At 40.7% G+C, this 20,438-nt stretch overlaps 1 protein-coding gene across 7 annotated transcripts in view; it reads left to right on the top strand.

Annotated features, from left to right (window-relative positions):
- LOC141430352 (potassium voltage-gated channel protein Shab-like) overlaps positions 1–20,438 on the top strand; it is a 77,707-nt gene that overhangs the window by 54,504 nt on the left and 2,765 nt on the right. For 2 of the 7 annotated variants that reach the window (XM_074091014.1, XM_074091012.1), the window contains exons 3-11: positions 12,122–12,366; positions 12,993–13,019; positions 13,729–13,956; positions 14,124–14,430; positions 16,915–17,761; positions 18,519–18,643; positions 19,073–19,165; positions 19,454–19,531; positions 19,863–20,013. In XM_074091014.1, coding sequence (XP_073947115.1) covers positions 12,200–12,366; positions 12,993–13,019; positions 13,729–13,956; positions 14,124–14,430; positions 16,915–17,761; positions 18,519–18,643; positions 19,073–19,165; positions 19,454–19,531; positions 19,863–20,013 — 2,023 coding nt within the window. In that variant the 5' untranslated portion in view covers positions 12,122–12,199. The remainder of the gene's footprint in view (positions 1–12,121; positions 12,367–12,992; positions 13,020–13,728; positions 13,957–14,123; positions 14,431–16,914; positions 17,762–18,518; positions 18,644–19,072; positions 19,166–19,453; positions 19,532–19,862; positions 20,014–20,438) is intronic. The other 5 variants (XM_074091013.1, XM_074091016.1, XM_074091015.1 and 2 more) reach the window with 5 other exon arrangements.

Raw genomic sequence — 20,438 nt, 5'->3', positions numbered from 1 at the left:
TGGTTAGGAAACGTTCGTGGCTTGTACCTGTTAAAACTTGAATTAATCTATTTACATTACTTTGTTTTCGAAAGTAATATTGGTAATAATAAATGGAAAACCCCAGAACATGTCAACAACGCGCGTCATCTGGGTTTATGATTGTCATTCTGTTTATTTTGGATCTTCAAAAATAACATTACATTCTATTCTATCTGGGGCGCCACAATAGTGAAAGTCGACGATAATATCAGTTTATTCGTAGTTAGTTTTAGTCTGAATATATAAAAGTAAAACTTTCGTTGTAATAAATAATTATAAACGAATTCATATTAGTATAAACGACTTTATGGCGTGTTGCCAAGTTAGTAATTCTCGGTGCGATTCAGCAATATTTACTTACGTACTATAATGTCTAAAGGTTATAAGTTATAACGAGCAATTGCTGACATTACCTGCGAACAATAAATTACCTGATTATGTATGAACAGCGGCAGTAAGTGGGCTCGAGAGGGTAATCATTTGTGGCTTACAAATCATATTTTCTGGCCGATAATTTGGGGAAAATTGAGGTATTATGAATATCAAATCACATCATCCTTAGTTACTATAATATGTATGAATGCCAAATGAAGTAAGATAACGTTTTATAAGAATGAGAATGTTCACTCTACCTGTACAAACACGAACGCCTAGTAGCATTTACATGACACATCGCCTTGTTTGGAACCTCTTCTTCAAAGGAAGTTGAAATGAGAGGCTACGAGAGCTGTCGTGGAACTGAAAACCGAAGATCACCGAAGGCTCGTGATCGTATAAGTACTGAAACCGTCAGTTTCAGAGTCGACTTGTTATTTAAATAAGATAATCCCACGCGACGACAATCCCGAATAATTTAAAAGTTTTTTACGATCCGCGGCTTGTTTTGCTTGCGAGCGCCGCCGCCGCGCCTCTTCTAACAGGTTCACACACTTCACATGTACAGTCAAAGACAGTCAAGGAAATTAAATCACTACCAACTATTCTTTGTGCTACTAATATGTCACATTGACAATCCATATATCTGCTAAAGAAATCATGACAAAAATGATTATCAAAAGATTCCACCCTGGGGCGTAAATTAATTTCCTTGACTGTACTTTGATTTTACTGTGAAAAATGAATGGATAATGAGTACCTAACACCGTAATTAGCATTTAATTATGCCTTTAGATTTTTTGTAAAGTTGTATCTGTAACACAGCGGGGTTTTTGCTTAGGCAATTTGGGAGTTTGTTACTTATTGTTTGTCATCCCCAAGTAGGTACGTCATGATAATGATAGGATAATGATTTCTATGGAATGTCCAGTAGTCTCACATAGGGCTACCATGAGTTCCCACGATATATATGCCCATCGTGTCTATGATTAATTAAGATACATATATTTTGTGTAGGGAACTATGAAATATTATGTGACTAACGCGGTCGTTTAGTTGCTTCTCACTCTTACAGCGAGCGGCGTGCAGGTAAATAGGCAGAGTAACCAAGCGAGACGGTCACAATAATGTTATCGGTACATTAGGTACTAACAGCCAATTGATGAAAATAACAGATCTCAATTCAGTTTTAAGTTCAGTTTAGTAGTGTCAAAATATATAAGTAGCTTTGTATATCTAAATTGTTTTTTTTTTTCAGCAAATAGCAATAAGAACATAAAACGAATCTAATGCAAAATTGACCAGTATTTGTTTTAAATAAAACTAATAAATAATTATGTTAATTAAAGATTTTCCAATTTTGATCAATGTAGGTATTTATTTAAAAAAAAAGAGTTTGAAATTTGATTCGTTCAAGTTTTAATTTTAGTTCAGATTTGTATTAAAATATAGATTTTAAATTTGATTGAATGCTCCATTGCCTGATTATAGAGAATTTCTGTGTACCTACCTATTTTATCCATAAATTTTTGTACCTGGGTGGGTCGTCGTTCTATTAGCATTTCAATCGCTATCAGAAAAAAAAATTAAAAAATTGTTGTCGTACTGCAGACTTCAGTAAGTTTGCAGTACGCATAATCCACATTAAGTTTTAGGATGTTTTTAAACCATTCAGTTATGGTTTAAAAAATCCTAGAACTTAATGTGGATTATATCTTCAATATATGTGATAGGGTACTTAGCGGTAGAAACGCTGGTACAAGTACCCACCTACCCTTTGGGAAGTAAGTTTACCACATACCCGGCTGTCTGCACTAAACACTCACATACCGGCTTTACGACCGAACTCGCGGTGTCCATGAAAGTCGTACGTGAAACTAATATGTAGTAACGCTGTAGGCACGAGCTCATTGCGATAAGATAAAGTTTGGGAATGTAGCGATGTTTACCGGCGGCGGCTCAGATCAATACGGAGGCTGTCTCCACCCTCACTGTATTCAGCATTGTACCCTGATCGCTCCGTCTCGCTTACAAAGCAGAACTTTTTTGGCGAAAACAATGTGACTTTTTGCATCTTCAGGTGCGCTGTAACTTACTTGGTCCATACATCGTGTATATGCTTCGTCGTCTCTCTTTGTGCTCTTTCAATTACTAATTACGATTATTTTTTATATTTTTCCGTGGTGCTGTTATCGTTTACCCACCATTACCTCTCATATTTTAGTTTACTGTATTCGTTATATGCTAGAAAATATACTGGTAAAATTGTCCTCTGCTGGAGTGTCATATTTAATTAACACTGAATTAACTGCTGATTAGCATAGTTTTCAGTTGCTCCAGCTGGCTGTATCTGCACAATTTAACTCTTAATTTGCCAATTGCTATTGTTAATCAATCACGAGTTACAAATAATTTGTAACGTAGTGCAGTGCTAGACAGAGTGGATGTATTCAAATCAAGTTCTTATGTTTCATACATTAGAATGTATGAGTTTATGACTAAAACTTCGTGCAAGCTCTACATAATTTATCTAGCTAACTACTAAATGCAATACTTAACGTGTTTCAAAGTGATTCAAAAGCAGAGTTTTTTTTTAAATTAAGTATTAATTCGTCTTTTAAACTTTTTGTTTGAAATAATAGAGGTATTTATACATAATTCTTATTTTTTTTTGTCAAATATAAAGTTTTGAAAGGACTTTAAACAATACTTAATTAAAGTTGTTTCTGTCTCTCATGCTCTTCGAAACACGTCAAGTAATTGTGTATTTGGTAATAAGCTAGGTAAGTAAAATAAAGCAGGTACAGCAGCAGCAGCAGCAGGTATAACTAATATTTTATAGGGCGTCTGATAGTCAGACTTAAATCATCATTATCGACATTTACGACACGCTATCAAATACAGGTCTCTTCTGAATTCGATAGAGTTTCCCAATCAGGGCGGAACTCCACTTCAAACCATTACGTAGGAGTGCACAAGTTTCCTATCGTTGCAACGTTGCGCATAGATTACGAGAAACCCAGAGGTGTGACCCCGGCTTGGCACCCATGGCCCTTCAATAGACAAACATCAGTCAATCGTACCACTTGACCTCTACGGTAGACGGCAGTCCAACAGAAAATAAACGTAACGAGCCAAAATATGACAGTAAAAATTAAACGATTTTTTACTCATGATCATGACACTAGGAGCGACCTGACTAGTTTCGATCTATTCGGAAGGTCGATGATGAATGTTGGGGGTGACTGAAAAAGTTTACCTATACTTACGGTCGTCATCATACACATTGATGCTGTCTAAATATGTGCTCAAAAATATCTGAACAGGTCCGGTTTGTCAATCGCGTAAGTGCGTGTTTTATATGTCTTTAAGTATGAGGATAGTTCCGAAATTTACGAGGGCGACTGTATTTATGCTACAAGTACTGGTAAATATTTAAATACAACTTCGTTCTTCATTTTCACGATACAATCTTATCAAATGGTTAACTTTGAGATGTGATAAGTAATAGCGTTCAAAGGCTCTCTGTGAAGTCTGTAAAAAGTCAAAATCCCTTGAAAATAAATTTATCAGTTTTATTTTATTAAGTATAGTTCGCCTCGTCCTTTATGTGACGGATCCGTATTTATTTTTCATACGTACATTTGTACGACTGCAGGCCGACAAACAACGCTCGTAAAGCCTTTTATGTGCGTAGTTGGTATGCGGCAGCGAAAACAACCGTTTTGTGAAAAACATCTCATACTCAATCCATCTAATTCCCGGTTTGACCCAGTTTCATCAAGGAAGATGAAATCGTTTCGTCATAGGTCGCAGTGGGCAGACCGAGTGGCGCCGCGGTAACGAGCTAGCTCATTTGCGCCGGGGGCGGTTACGTGCCGTGCTCTAACGGTAATGGTCCTGATAGTACAACTACTTGAATAAATATAAATACACCTGTCGCGTGCTGTTAAGTTGGTGTTGCAAAGTGGCTTTCCTTTGTCAGAGCTGACGAACTGTTTTATCACAAATGACCGATTGAGGATTTATATTATACATAAAATAACAAAAGAGTAATGTTTTAAACTTTCGCGATTTACAACGTAGATTCGTGCCACAGCCACAGTGTTGTGTTCTAAACTTCGAAATATTTTTTAACCGACATAAAAAACGGAGGAAGTTCTCAAGTCGACGCGTATATATGTATATATGTGTATGTATGTATGTATTTATGTATGACCAAGCATAATTTTTACAGAGTAGTCCGAATTTGATAATTCTTTTTTTATTGGAAAGCGTATACCTCGAAGATGGTCCCATATAAGTTGAAAAAAAAAACAACCCTAAGGGTAGGAAAACAGGGGATGATTGATTGATCAGGCACAGATTGCAATGTATGACCAGGCATAACTTTTAACAGAATAGTCCGATTTTGATAGGTAGTTCTTTTTTTATTGGATAGGGCATAGGACTTCAAAGTTGCTACCATATAAATTCGGAAAAAAATCCTACCCCAAGGGTGGGAAAAAAAAGTGTAAAATAAAAACTTTTTAACAAAAAAATTAAACCGCCTAATAAACTGAAAAGCAAAAAATAATAAACCTTTATATTTAAGTAACCTTAATCTAGGTTATTACTAGTAATACTAGTTTGAAGTCGGTACCCTTCGGTACCTCAGCACTAGCAATCAGGAGTGGAAATAGGTCCTGTAGGTATAGAGACTTATAACTTGTTGTTTCGGGCTTCTTCACTCCTGGCTCGTGCTGAGGCATTGACTTCAAACTATTACCTAGATTAAGGTTAAATGAAAAAGGTTTATTATTTTAGCTATACCTATATAGTCAACCAATTTGATTCCTGGGCCACCATGGAACCTTATCATAGTAAATAATTTCAATGCTCTGTAACAATGTTTATCGAAGGACGTATAATGTCGTTGCGATGTATAATGTGGCCTAGGAATCAAATTGGTTCACTGAACATGATTGAGTCATAAGTCCCGGGTGATTTAAATTATGAACAAAAGGTTAATACATTTCTTTAGATCTGCTCTTATTCACTATAGTTTATAATTAATTTGGAGTAGTTGGGTCATCATGAGCTTGGAGAGTTGTCCATTGTTGGAAAGGCCCCACCTTCAAACGTTACAATGAACGATAACTTGCGATGTGCATCCACCGATTGCCTGCAACTTTTGGGATTTCCGTCTAGTAGTGGGAGATTTGATAACGCTACATCTTCGTGGTCGCTACTCGAGATCCTTTCTCCCCAATGTATATCTTTCTTAGAACAATATGTATGATAACACTGAACTGTCACTTCATTTATTTACTTGCCATCTCAATTTATAGCATAATATGTTATGTATAAGTTAATTAATGTAATTAATTTTAAAATTGCCACGCCCCAACAGGGCATCATTTTTTATATTTTTTTGTATAAGGTGTTGCAATAAATAAATACTGAATACTGAATTGTCCCATTATCTATTCAATCAACTATTTATCTATATTTCAAAGCTAACTACCTATTAAAAATAAAATTTTACAGTCAAGTTGAAAATTAATCTGGTTTTTCGAGCTTAAAATTAAGTAAGACCAACTAACGCTACTAACTGTGGCTAACTATATTCGACTGGAAGAGATACTAACATGTGTAGATACATAATATATATACTTATAAAATCGACGTTTTAAACATTGGATCTGTCTGGGACTAAGACCTAGACTCTAGGTGCTCATAAATATGCTCAATTGCGTAATTTCGTGTTCATGATATTTTTGATTCGATGTTGATACTTATATTTGATTATACTTATTTGTTGGTGACTAGGCAAGAAGTCAAATAAAAGCTTGTAAAAAAAGCAATAATCTGGCATTCGCTTCTTTATGAATCCAACTCTATAAAAAATAAATTAACAACAATCAGCGGGCTAAATAAGCAAGCAAAAAAGAATTCCAATTTGCTATTAGATTAGACACGCCTTCTCGATGACTTTCCGAAGTCTGTCGGCTGTCGGGCGCAGACAAAAGAATCGTGCCTGTTAGGTACTTATATCTACACAAAAAGCAGGATTATCGCGGAGTGTGAAAAGGTTAATACTTCAAAGGTTGTTGAAAGGTTAAGCTGAAGTAGGCGATTAGTGCTGCCTACACAAAATATGAGAAAATCATAGAAAACGAAATATTTTGCTTTTAACTCAACCAATTTTGGGTTGAAGAGCAACATTATAGGCTTCTCAGGATCACTGAGAGCAATCAGAATTACTATCACATCCACACCTTAAGAAACTATTGTTGGTAAGTCATTTTTTTAACTGTTCTATGTTTTCAACAAAACCCTTTATATCTCGCAAAATATTGATCCTATATGTATGGGTGTGGCCTCATTCGATTCAGCGCAAAAAATTATATAGAAAATTGACACCTTACTTGCCTAGTTTGTAAAATTTGCATTTTTTAAGCGTAAACCCCTGCCCATACCCCTGGGAGGGGTAGGACGTCTAAATTTTGGTAGTAGTTGGTTCTAGTGCCAAGATAAAGTTATAATCAAAGTTTCATTGATGTACATATATTTTATATTAAATATAATGACCCGGATAACTCACGTCTTAAATCGACGACTTGTTTCGGGCTAATCCGTAGCCCTTCGTCTTCGGAGCAACGCGACTCAGCGGCTGCTGCAACACGCGCACTGCGCGCCGCCGTTCTGCTCGCGCGACTACCCGACGAAACTGACACCGGCACACAACTACCCGCGTTTTCATCATCATTACAACTGTCAAATGTAGGGTAGCACACAACACTAACAACATCGCTCTGTAAAAAACGCAGCACGAGTATTTAACACCGTTTTCCAACTCGGAGGTACCGTCCAACTACTATCCCGGTTGAAATTCGGCCGACGACTAATCTCGATGGCTTCACGCACTTTCCGCGGAATGAAAAATTTTTCTCTCGCAAGTACAGATACCTTATCAAATCTGATATAGTGCGTCGAATCAGAGTTCATTGAGTGCTCGGCCACAGCAGCAACCCTTTGTCGCTTGGGCTTGTCGGCGACAAGGGGTCTGCTGTGGCCGAGGGCTACGGATTAGCCCGAAACATGTCGAGCTAAACTCGATTTAAGACGTGAGTTATCCGGGTCATTATATTTAATATGAGTGAGACTTCACGGTAGTTTCATGTACATATATTTTGCCCAAATATCCCATTTTTAGGGTTCCGGAGCCAAAATGGCAAAAACGAAACCCTTATAGTTTCGTCAAGTCCGTCTGTCTGTCTGTCTGTCCATCCGTCCGTATGTCACAGGCATTTTACTCGAAAACTACAAGATGTATATCAATGAAACTTGGAGTACAGATGTCTTGTCAAAGCCGCTATTTAGTTTTGTAGTTAAATTATAAAAATAAATATTTATAGGGGGGGCACACCATACACGTAACAGAAATTGAAAAAACATTTTTTTTAAATCGCATCAACGTGTGGCACATAGTTCGACAGCTCTTTTGAAAAGAAAGTAAGGTTTCTCAAAAACTTTTTTGATTAAGTGAAAATTTCCGGAAATAATCGCTCCCAAAGTAGTAAAAATTGTGTCCCCCCCCTCTCTCTATCTCGTAAACCGGTTTTCCAAAAAAATATGCAAAAAATATGGAAAGGTAACGCTTAATAAATATTATCAACGAAAATTGGTTTTAAACATGATCGGATATACCGTTTTTGAGTTATTGCCGAAAAACTGCGCTTCTCAACAAAAGGACATAAGTTCCGTTAAATAAATAAATAGTTCCGTAAAGATACGCTCTTTTTCTGGTAATAGATTTTAAGACTGTAGTAAGTGTTGTAGTAAGTGTTTTAATTGTGTAACACATAATATTACTTGATTTTTTTCGTAATGGCTACGGAACCTTATCTTGGGCGTGTCCGACACGCTCTTGGCCGGTTTTTTTCTGTACATACCAGTTCTCAATCGACGATTAGATATTGTGTAGGTAAAGAGTGAAATGTCTTCTTCTTCGTCGTGTTCTTCATTCCTGAAGGTCGTGCCCGTCTTGAAAAGCCTTTACGGAGACGTTGACGAACTGCTTCCACACCACTCTGTCCTCGGCCTGTTTCAGCGCTGCAGGCTAAGTGAGCCCCGTGATCGCCTTAATGAGGGCTATCGTTTTTTGTCTCACTAGATGGCGCACTGTTGCGTGAGGTTTTTAAGTATGGCTTTCAGTCTTTTATTACGGGCGTGAAAACAAAACTTTGTAGATTAAAATCATATTTAATACACCTTAAAACCGTACCATAACATTGAGCATTGTGGTATGCTCGATAAAAATGTCGAGCATGTCACAATGTTGCATAGTCCCCGTTTTGTTCGGAAAAAAGGGAGGACAAAGGTTTCCGAAAGAGAAAACTCTCTCAAAACACAGACATTCATTGCCCCGGAACGCATATTTGCCATAATTAATTTCAGATATTGCAAAATATTCACAAAATTATTCTAATTACAAATAAAACCGCGTAGCTCATCCAAAAACTATGAGATTTGACATTTCGGAGACCTCACGCTACACTAGCGCCTCTAGTGGCGAATTCATACGCGATAGCCCTTATTTGATCCGACTATCGGGTTGGTGACCGTCCTCTGGGCCTTTTCCCCTCTATTTTGCCTAGCAATATCAGTTTCTCGAGGTTGTCTGACTCCCTTCGAGCGATATGGCCAAAATAGCCGAGTACTCGCTGGTAGCAGGTCGTGGACAATCTGGTTCTGACATTCAGCTGGTCGAGAATGGATGTGTTGGTTCTCTTTGCTGTCCACGGTATGCTTAGCATCCTCCTCCAACACCACATCTCAAACGCTTCGATCTTTTTCCGGTCAACCGCACGAATAGACCACGATTCAGAACCATACAGAAAGTGTGAAATGTAGGTAAGGAGAATTACTTCGAAATAGGTCTTGTACTTACTTAAACATAAATGTACCTATTGGTTTCTTGTGGAAATATGGATGATAGGTTCTTTAGCATAAATTTAAAATTTAAAAATTTAAGAGTGAACGTCACTGGAGGTTCAGTGGGCTATATTACATTTTGAGGAATATTCTGATGAAATCTAGTTGTGAAAAAACAAAGATGAAGCGCGTCAAAGTTGAGAAGTGGGGGCCCGTGACACTATTTAGCACGGCGAGATGACACGCGGAACTTTCTGGCTTCGTAATTTTTTGTTCAACTGACAAAAGAAAAAAATACGTGTCCAATATTTTCTAATAATTTACTTAACTGACGAACTAGGTAATTACAATTTTTGGGCCACTAGCTTCTTGGGATTCCGCCCTCGAGCAAAGTTGTTGTCAGTTACCTTACTCGTATCTGCTACAGGTGTATACCTATGTCAGTTTGCCCTAGAATTTGTTTCCGAGTGCAATGAGTGTAGTTTCTATTATTAGATTAGGGTCGATCAGGCCAACGCTTGATAGAGGCGAGGGCGCGCCACGCGATCCAGTAATCGATGGCCGCCCCCGCCTGCCGGCTCTCGAAGTTCTCCAAACAAACACGTTGTTCCATTGTCCGGTGGTTACAACTAGCCAAATGTGTTTGCCATCGATACGTGAGCACGTGACCACTTGAGTCAGCTTTATCGTCCTCTAGTCAAGATCATCATCACCATCAGCTGGAAAACGTTCACTGCTGAACAAACGCCTCCCCCGTTAGTACGCCACAATGACAGACAACTCGCCACTTGCATCCGCCGGTTGCTCGCAACTCTCACAATGTCGTCAGTTCACCTAGCGGGAGGCCTGCTAACGCTTCGTTTTCCGGTTCGTAGTCGCCACTTGAGGACTTTTTTCCCCTTAAAAGTTATCTATTCTTCGAGCGATGCACGCCCATATTCTTCGAGCTATGTTGGTCGGGGCTATTGAATGCCTACCCAAGAGCGTGCAAGCAAAATCGCTGTTCGCCGCTTATTTAGACAGGGTTAGAATTATCGCGAAGCTGTGGAAGTCTACAGTGGCGTAGGGTGAACGTTTTCGTTAGACGATCCGGAAATTGAGAGAATCATGAGTTAGGCATGTCTTCGGATACGCCTCGGAGTTACAAGCATTCGTTCATCACTGAAGTTATATAAAAAATTTAGACATCTCGGTGGGAATTGAGCTGTTACGATGCCACACTAATGGTAGCCTATGGTGGTTTGAACTCCACCCATATACCCAACAGCAGCAGTACTGCTGCCTACCCTCACTGCTTGCTCCCGGGTTTGACACATGGCCTCTGTATTGTCGTGTAAAGACGACATTATTGAACACACTCGGCATCGATTCTCTTTTGGTACCTTGCCTATATTTTCATGGCATTTTAATAGCCAAACTTTCACGGGAGCAATCAATCATTCATACAAAGTTAATGGATATTCAAATTTCGAAGCGTGCAGCAATACACGCAACGGCGTGGACCTACGAAGTTTCTGTGAATTGCCGAAGCGACATCAAATATGAATGAGGGGATCTGTACGTAAATGACGCGGTTGAGGCGGTGGTAGGTAATTCAATTGTGATTCCAATAGGTACCTGCGAGATGACTTCATAAGTGAATCTGAATAAAGAAGTGTACAAATTCTAGATAATTTAAATCGGTGTTATATTTCTCTTGAGATTACATGGCTAATTTAAATTGTCTCACGTCTCGCGCGAAACTCGGTGTTTTTGACACAGGTAGGGTAACCCGACAGCTAATTATCGCTTGTAATGAACTCGCATTTAAATGGGTCAGAGTGTGCCAGGGCTCGTTTAATGCTAAAGGTCAAGGGTAGAGGGGATGCTGCCTCCCTATCAATCCGTAGCCCTCCGTCGGTCAAACTGTCAATAGAAATAATGGATTCCCTGAGCTATTTAAATTCTTGGAGGTTTCGGATTAAGGGATGAACACTAAAATGGTCCAACATTTATCTTGTAACGGCCGATTAACTACCTAAAACGACGGATACACAGTTGAATATTCTATTAAAGGAAACAATATATTCAATAATCATGCTCTCTTGTAGAAAATTGCAGGGTGAGTGCACATGATTGAACACGTATAAGTACATTACGCATGCCACTTTTAATAAGAATTAGATACTAGTTAGGTACGAAAGACGAAGCATATAACCGGTTTTGGTAAATAAACCATAATCTTTTAATATTAGCGTAAGCAGCATCCGTAATTTAATTAAATTACCTAATCTGTTATGGGGTTTTACCATATTTGCTGAATTGTGAAAATTCGTCAGTTAAGCAGATACTTATTTTCTTTTCGATGGACGTTTTTTTCTGAACCGTTGGAATCGGAAACTACCGACAAAAACAGCACGGAAATACTTTACAACTATCGACGTTCCAAGCCTTTTGTTACTCGTATTGAGTAAGGCGCCCGCTCACGGCCACATTCATCAGCTCTTTCTGCTCTCATCCTATACCGTTTAACAAAACGAAGTGTTAAAAGTGATTATTATTTTGAGTACGGATTTTGAGTACAGTCGAGTTCATGAACTTGTGAGCAAAAAACACGACTCTATTTTTAACGGAGTTTATGAACTTGACTGTACTTCATTTAAATAGTGCGAGAAATAACGTGCAGTTTCCATAAAATGTGGGGCTGTTCGGCTAACTATACTCGTACCAATTTATAAATGATGACATTGGATGGTAACCTACCTACCCGAATTCTTCAAAGGAGATTGGCTTATTTTGTTTTAGAAGCTTTGTGTGTATGTTCCAGGATCGTGTGTGCCGCTCGCCCACGGTGGCAGCCCTGGGTCACCGATGAGGCGGCGGCGGGCGCCATGAGCTAGCGGGCATGGGGGGCGAGGGCGCGGGCCGCGGCGCGCGCTGGGACGTGGGCGACTCGCCCCCGCGCGCGCCCATGGGCTTCGCGGCGCCCGCGTACGACGCGCCGCTCGACCGCGGGCTCGCGCCTGCGCCCGCGCCGCCCGGGAACCCCGCGCTACAGCGGACTCACTCTAGGTAACGTGACAATACCAAACGCAACTCTGCCTTTTTCTACTATTACTAAACTTAATATTATAAAGAGAAAACATTTGGTAAAATCTTCTGAACTGAATCACCTACAGAAAGCTACATTATCAGCTAGTGACTTGGGATATTTTATTTCGGGAACATGTATTGTAAGGTCCCATAGGACGCCGATGATGTTGCGAGGAAACAGCTTATGCATGACGAACTGATCAGCGATTGACCCAGGTAGAAAGATCAGATGATGCTAAACACGTAACATTACTAATTGCTTAGTCATTCTAGCCGTAGGTTGAAATCTGTCTGTAATTATAGACGATGGGAGCAAATTCCACTCTCTTAACAGCCTGCCTTTCGCATGCCCTAGGGGCAGACTTTTGAGTAATTATGACTAGAGGACGAGGGCACATACCTAATTATCATCAACAGATGATGTCGTCTTTGAGGATGTAGCGTACCTTTTTCATATTTTAGGAATTCCACTTTTAATTTAACTCTATGTGCACCAATTTACACGTTAGTTATGAACTCTACGATACGCATTCCTATGAAAAACACCCCACTTTCAAAAATAATCCAATATTATTTTATCTGCTTACCCACATGTTGGTCTACAGACCCACGATGGACCTCCAGTATTCGAGGTGCGATAAATTTTTAATATTTTTATCATATAGGCAATTAATTTTAAGGATATATATATTAATGCACTTTGCTTGTAATACGATTTAGTGTCAATAGTGAAAACGGCTATGCTTGCTACACAAATATGCATTAGGTATGGACGAAAAAGGTAAAGTTTATGATTTTGACCACATTCTCAGTTAGCATTTTGGCGATAGACATACTATGGCAAATTAAGTGTTGGATACCAGTAATACAATCATCAACTGCAGTTAGATCATTTCAGTCAGGTTTGAAATTGTCATCACATTTTGCCAAGTGTGTATCATGCCAAAGGGTGGATTATCACGCGAACGTTATATTGTAGCGAGTACAGCTAGTTTGCACCGGGCTGTTTTTTAGTAGATACATAGGTACAATCAAGCTTTTGAGGTAATAAACTTTATTGGTTCTAATTTCATAGCTTCAATACCATAGCGTTATCATTTTAAAGTAATCGCTTTCTTTGTTTCTGCGCAAGCCACCTACAATCGGGTGGACTGAGGCCTGCAAATTAGCGTTGGGGATTTGGGGGGTTGGGATGCATAGCTGTCCTGTGTAGACGGCTGAGTTACCTCGCTAGTTGTATTAATTGAGTACATATGCCGATAGCACAATTTTTTTTTTCTAAAAAGCTTCTGCTGAATCTTTTGCGGAACCATCTCGCAGTGTCTCCTCTATGCGTTACAGGTCGATGTCGTCGCTGCCTCCGGAGCCGTTCATGATGCTGCGCGCCAAGGCGCTGAGCAAGCGCGTCATCATCAACGTAGGCGGCGTGCGGCATGAGGTGCTGTGGCGCACGCTGGAGCGGCTGCCGCACACGCGGCTGGGCCGGCTGCGCGACTGCAACACGCACGAGGCCATCACAGAGCTCTGCGACGACTACTCGCTGCAGGACAACGAGTACTTCTTCGACAGGTGCGGCAGTGTCAGGAGTAGCCACTATGTGCGGCACGAGGTGCTGTGGGGCACGATGGATCGGGTCGATCGGGAAGTTTTATATCTCACTCGTAACATCGCACATAACATATATTGTTACCATTCATAAATGTGCGCCATAAAGCTGCATTTATATTTTTTTGCAGGCACCCCAAAAGTTTCAGCTCAATCTTGAACTTCTACCGGACGGGTAAACTGCACTTGGTGGACGAAATGTGTGTTCTGGCCTTTAGCGACGACTTGGAATACTGGGGCGTCGACGAACTGTACCTTGAATCGTGTTGCCAACACAAGTACCACCAGCGGAAAGAACACGTGCACGAAGAGATGCGCAAGGAGGCAGAAAGCTTGCGTCAGCGGGAGGAAGAAGAGTTCGGTCAAGGAACATGCGCGCAGTACCAGAAGTGGCTCTGGGACCTGCTCGAGAAACCCACCACCAGCATCGCCGCCAGGGTAACGTATCACACCACCTTCTCTTTAACCGATACACAACTAACAAACTTTAGAAAAAGCTGCCGCGGAAATTAATCGCCCGTTAGGTTTGATTCTACCTATTTAAGGTATAACTAGGATTTTTGTGTAGAGATGCTTTTGTCAAATGTGAGCTAGTTTGTACTGCTAAGTATATATTGAACGACACTATGCATAGTTTGTTTGCAAAACGTAGAATACGTGAACGTGAATTTAAATTACACATATGGCACACACTTTTTATACCAAGTATAGGGTTATTGAATTCTATTACATAAATTATTTATACTAACACTTGTACCCGTCTTGCCAGAACACTACCTATTGATTTGACACACTGTTAGACGTATATTATAAATTATATTATTCTGCATCAGGTGTATACACTTCATTGTTACTTACCTACTCTAATTCTTTATCTATTGCCTTGTGAAAGCAACACTGAGGTAATTGAATGAACTCGTAAATATGAGAAATGATGTCTCACTGTTGCTCTCAGCTGCGCCGCTGGTATGTTATGTAGGCACAGAATATGTTACTAAATACGATTTTAAGATATTTTGCACCATTTAATGTTTTAAAAAGTCTTTCTTGTCTAATACGGCTTGAGCGAATTTGAGTCTCGCTAACATCTCGTCTCGCGATATCATAAAAAAAAACATTTTGCGATGCGGACTTTTGAAAACATTAAGTGCTTTTAATTATAGGCACGTTAATACTGTTGTTATGTTTCCGTTGTGTTAGTGGTGCATGAATAACATCTATCGCTGCCTACTCCTGTTCGTCGCATTTCTGTATGTCTGTATGTCCGTTGGTGTCCACTTGTGTTATGAACTGTGGTGTTGTGTCTGATGTTGTCGTGCTCATGCTGTGGTCGCTTTTGTCGAAAGTGTGATTATTGTCATGGAACGCCTTACAACTCCCTCTCAAGGTCTCTGTCACGATAACGACTCTACCAAGCACATATTTTCGACATTGGCGGTTCGCTTCGTGTAAGTATGAACAACATAACTATTTATTACTTGTATCCGTGTATCTTTACGTACTGAATTATTGATATATACTGAAAGACGTTATACCTAATAGTTTTTATTCATATTTTATTATGTAACGTTCTAGTATCTTTTTACTCGCACCATTGCACCAACCAGTAACTTTATACATGCCTACCTATGTTTTCTTTAATTATAATTAGTAATTACCTGCTCAAATATATTTATTCTGATTTCGAAACTGCACCAAGTAGATTATTCGTATCTTATTGAAAAAAACATTTTATATTTATAAATTTGATATAATATCATATTGTTTTATGTGCTTACATATGTGTAACTCAGTGTTAATATACAGGTACCTAAAGTCACGTGACTTAAAGTTATGGACTAATTGTTATATTGCTCATAACATTATTTAAGGTATAAATCTTACAAATACCTATAGGTACCTATGTAATATGATTTAGCATATTTGCAATTTTAAAAATTAACATAATTTAATTCGACACTGCTGTCTTTTCCCCCAGGTTTAAAAATAACATAATCATTAAATGCGTGTTATTTTATGAGTTTTGCGAGAACGAGTCACTTGCGTGTTTGTTAATCATCACTTTACGTTCCAGTTAATTTTTAAAAAATGTTCACAGCCGCGTCGATCGTTCTCCAAAGGGGATAACCCTCACGAACAAAGCTTAATTGTTGTCGCAAAGTTGCAAAGATGGGATGGGCTTACGCGATGTGACCAGCCGCCGCACGGCGGCGCTCTGGGCCGTCGTGCGGGGCGGCACGGGACGGGCCGGCGCCCCGCGCACTCGCGTGCGCCGTGCGCCGCCGCGCCCGCGCCGCCTCCCACTCCGGCTGAGCGCCGCACGCTGGCGTCCCCTTACCCTGCTCCTTGCGCTCCCGCTCCACGGCTCCACCTCGCTCCCCCATCTATACTAAACCCCATCAGTGCTTGGATACGCTTCGTGGATTCCGACTAACACTTTACTAACCGAGCGACGCGGGCGACGGACGGACGAGCGTGAGCCGCCTGGCTCGCTGCCACCCGAGACACGCGCTTCCGTCCACCCCGGTGTTAACGTTGTCAATTTACTACACTTCGAACACACAACACTACTAACATATACACGAATAGATGTTATTTTTACACCAAAATTAAAGTAGGTATTACTTTAAGACCTATATATACTTATAATTACATAAGATATTGGCTTTAATCGTCTATCTCATACCTACCTACTTGTAAATAAACTATACCTAACTATACTAACCTATCATCGTAGCTTACTTGTAAAAATGTGTAGGACATATTACCCTGTATAGACACTAGCAGATAATTATACCAACCTGACACATGTGGCACACTAAGTACCCGATAACCCGAGTAGAGTAGTCGGTGCGATCGGCAGCGGGCGCGCCGCTCCCGCTGCCGCTGCCTCCGGCTCACCGCGCCCGCGCGTGCTTGCAGGTGATCGCGGTGATCTCGATTCTCTTCATCGTGCTGTCCACGATAGGGCTCACTCTGAACACGATACCCCAGATGCAAGTGTATGACGACAAGGGCGCGCCCATGGACAACCCGCAGCTCGCCATGGTCGAGGCGGTGTGCATCACGTGGTTCACGCTCGAGTACGTGCTGCGGTTCAGTGCCTCGCCGGATAAGTGGAAGTTCTTCAAGGGTGGACTCAATGTGATAGACTTACTGGCGATCCTGCCATACTTCGTATCTCTCTTCCTACTCGAAACGAATAAAAATGCGACGGACCAGTTCCAAGATGTCCGTCGCGTCGTACAAATTTTCCGTATCATGCGAATCTTGCGTATCCTCAAACTCGCTCGACACTCGACCGGTCTTCAGTCGCTCGGGTTCACGCTCAGAAATTCCTACAAAGAGCTCGGACTGCTCATGCTATTCCTTGCGATGGGAGTGCTCATATTTTCTTCGCTGGCATATTTCGCCGAGAAGGAAGAGCCGGGGACTAAATTCATATCCATTCCGGAAACGTTCTGGTGGGCCGGCATCACAATGACCACAGTCGGATACGGTGACATTTACCCCACGACCCCGTTGGGCAAGGTCATCGGCTCAGTTTGCTGTATTTGCGGCGTGTTGGTAATTGCGTTACCCATCCCTATTATCGTCAACAATTTCGCCGAGTTTTACAAGAACCAGATGCGGCGCGAGAAGGCACTGAAGCGGCGCGAGGCGCTGGAGCGAGCCAAGCGCGAGGGCTCCATCGTGTCCTTCCACCACATCAACCTGCGCGACGCCTTCGCCAAGAGCATGGACCTCATCGACGTCATAGTGGACACAGGTCAGTAGTGCCCGCAACTGCTCGCTTTCGCTGCTTCTCCATGTCATGGTGTCCTCCGCTCGTGAATGTGACTTCTTTTTCACTCATGCATGATTCTAGTGTTCATACCACACTTTATTTGTTAATGTCAGTGACTGCATGAATGTCGATTGAGTGCACGTCGCATCGTTTGGCTCTCCGGACTCGCAGACATCTTCAAAACAGTTCACGTATGTCGCAGCTACAGCTCACTTCACGCGCTCGTTCCCACGAGGTGCACTCAGTGTTTTATTCCTTGTCTTCAGGTGACAAGTGCGTCCTCATTGAGGCGAGAGACGACGCCAGATGAGCTACTTGCTACTTGCACAGTCGTCACGCTCGACCTCTTAGTTGTATATCCGTAACCGGGGTCGGGCTCGCGTCGCGTGTAGCTAGCGATGTGCGAAGAAGAAACTATTTTAAGGTCGATTACATTGTCAGCGTAAGCCTAACGCTTCCTAGAACTAACTTACTTCTCTTCTGTGGACTGTCCGATGTGTGTATCCGGAGGACACTGGATATTTAGACTGTTCGTGTGATTGTGTGTTGTGTAGTTCACGCTACTGCTATTTACCTCTTGCCATTTCTTATAAATGTTACTTACTTGGTTCGGTTAATTAATCTAAACTATACATAACTATCTGCCTACATAATCTACATATAGTATACGATTAAAAAGCGGAGGCGTAGGGACTCAAAATATCGAAAGAGATACTACTTAGATGGTGTGTGTCTCCAGGACACAACTTGTCGCAGGCGGACGCCACTAGCTTGGAGGGCGAAGCCCCGTCCTTGACCGGCTGCTATAAGCAGTACGAGCACGCCATCAGCAATAGCCTGCAGCAGAGCACAGACCCCAATCAGGTAAGCGCCCGTCGCCTGGCCGGGTGCGTCCATGCCCTTGCAGACCATAACACTATTTACGTGAAAATAAAACTTTAACGATCTTCCCGAATTTTAGGAGTGATTTTTCTTAAGTGCTGATTCCTAAATCAAAGAACGTTTTAAAATTTTTAGCTTTCTTAGTTTTCTTACTTCAATTTAGAGCTGAACCCAGGGCAATCAACTATTTATGATTTTTACATATTTACTTAGGTATATAGGTCCTTAATATTGCACTATATTATATAACTGAGGTTTACCTACTTCAAAAACTTACTTGCTTTACGTAATTAATCTTTAATCACAGTAGGTATTACCTACATAAATATAACTTTCACGCATGAAGTTTGGGACGCACCCATTTTAGGGCAATTTATGAGCACTAGCTTGCCGGTAACCCACAAGTCACAGTTTCAGAGCAGCCCTCAGAAAGAGCGCCGCTTCTCGATCGAGGGCCCTGACACGCCGGAGAAACGATTGCTCATAAACCCCGAACCGACACCAGTAAGCGCTCACCGATATTATTAAGCTACACTTGCTGCCTTACCATTGCCTCTGTACCTATACAACGCCACTATTATACACAATCCTGACCGCACAATGTAAATATATATATATATATTTAGTATATATTCACCGGATATTGACTATCCTCACTCTATTCTTATTTAGTAGCTCAATCTACATACTCAACCCGGCTTTCACATCGTCGGTAGTTGGTGTTCGTGCTTGTTAACCTCGACGTAGAAACCCTTATAGGTAACTGTCTACTAATGATTTCTCTTTTTTTAGGAAAAGAAGATGGTTGACAAACAGTTAGACTTGGATCAGCTGCCTTCTGAGTTTGAATGTTGTTTTTGCACGTTCAAGGTACTAAAAAAATAACCCGCCTAATCATCAGCAGTTGACTTTGTAATTACCTACTTTTTGCTATTTTAACATGACCAATTAATGTGTAACATGATATTGGGTTGTGCCCATTTACTAATCAGTCTTTGAAGGTGGTAGCAGTAAGTACATAAAATAATGATTCTACTAGTTAAATTACTACACAAAAGTGATTGAGTAAACGTAATATTTAAATGATTTGAAATGAAGATCCTATCCTTAATATTTTCGAAACTTCCCTGGATAATGACAATTAAAAGATTTGTGAAATGTAGGTACCTACAAAGTTTATCAACGTATCTTTTTGACTTAGGGATACAAGGAGTTCATAGACGCGGAACAACTCATGCCGATGGCGACATCGGATCTGCGGCAGCCGGTGTGCGTGGAGCTGGCCTGCCTGCACCGGCACCCCGCGCCGCGCGCTTTGCCAGAAGCAACCCCAAACAGCCTCGATAGCCCCGGTACGAAATCTATTTCTTAATTTTATTCACCTCTCACAAACATCTACCACGATAGGTACCTAAACAGATACCTCATGGTACTTCAAGGTATTTATTGTACTATTGGTATAGGTAGTGTTAGTTAGAGATTTATTTATTTATTTTTGTTTTGGATAGAAATTAACCCAAAGTGCAATGTAGTCGTTTTAGATGGTAGGTTTAGTATTCATTTACCGTCTATCTTCCGTTTTTCACAAATTTCTTAAGGATGCTTTATATCATGATCGACGTAGGTACCTACGTGCTTCTGTTCATAGATGGCTTTTAGACCTACTCGTATGAACCAAATGTGACTTGACCTTTAGATGATTAGGAATCTCGATATTATAAATCCTGTAGTGTTATAAGAATGATCCCGTAGAGTTGTTGAGTAGGTAGGTGGTACC

This window comes from Choristoneura fumiferana, chromosome 8, assembly GCF_025370935.1.
Source record: "Choristoneura fumiferana chromosome 8, NRCan_CFum_1, whole genome shotgun sequence".
Classification (NCBI taxonomy): domain Eukaryota; kingdom Metazoa; phylum Arthropoda; class Insecta; order Lepidoptera; family Tortricidae; genus Choristoneura; species Choristoneura fumiferana.
Note: the sequence above shows the minus strand (reverse complement) of the source record. Positions and strands in the feature narration are given on the sequence as shown.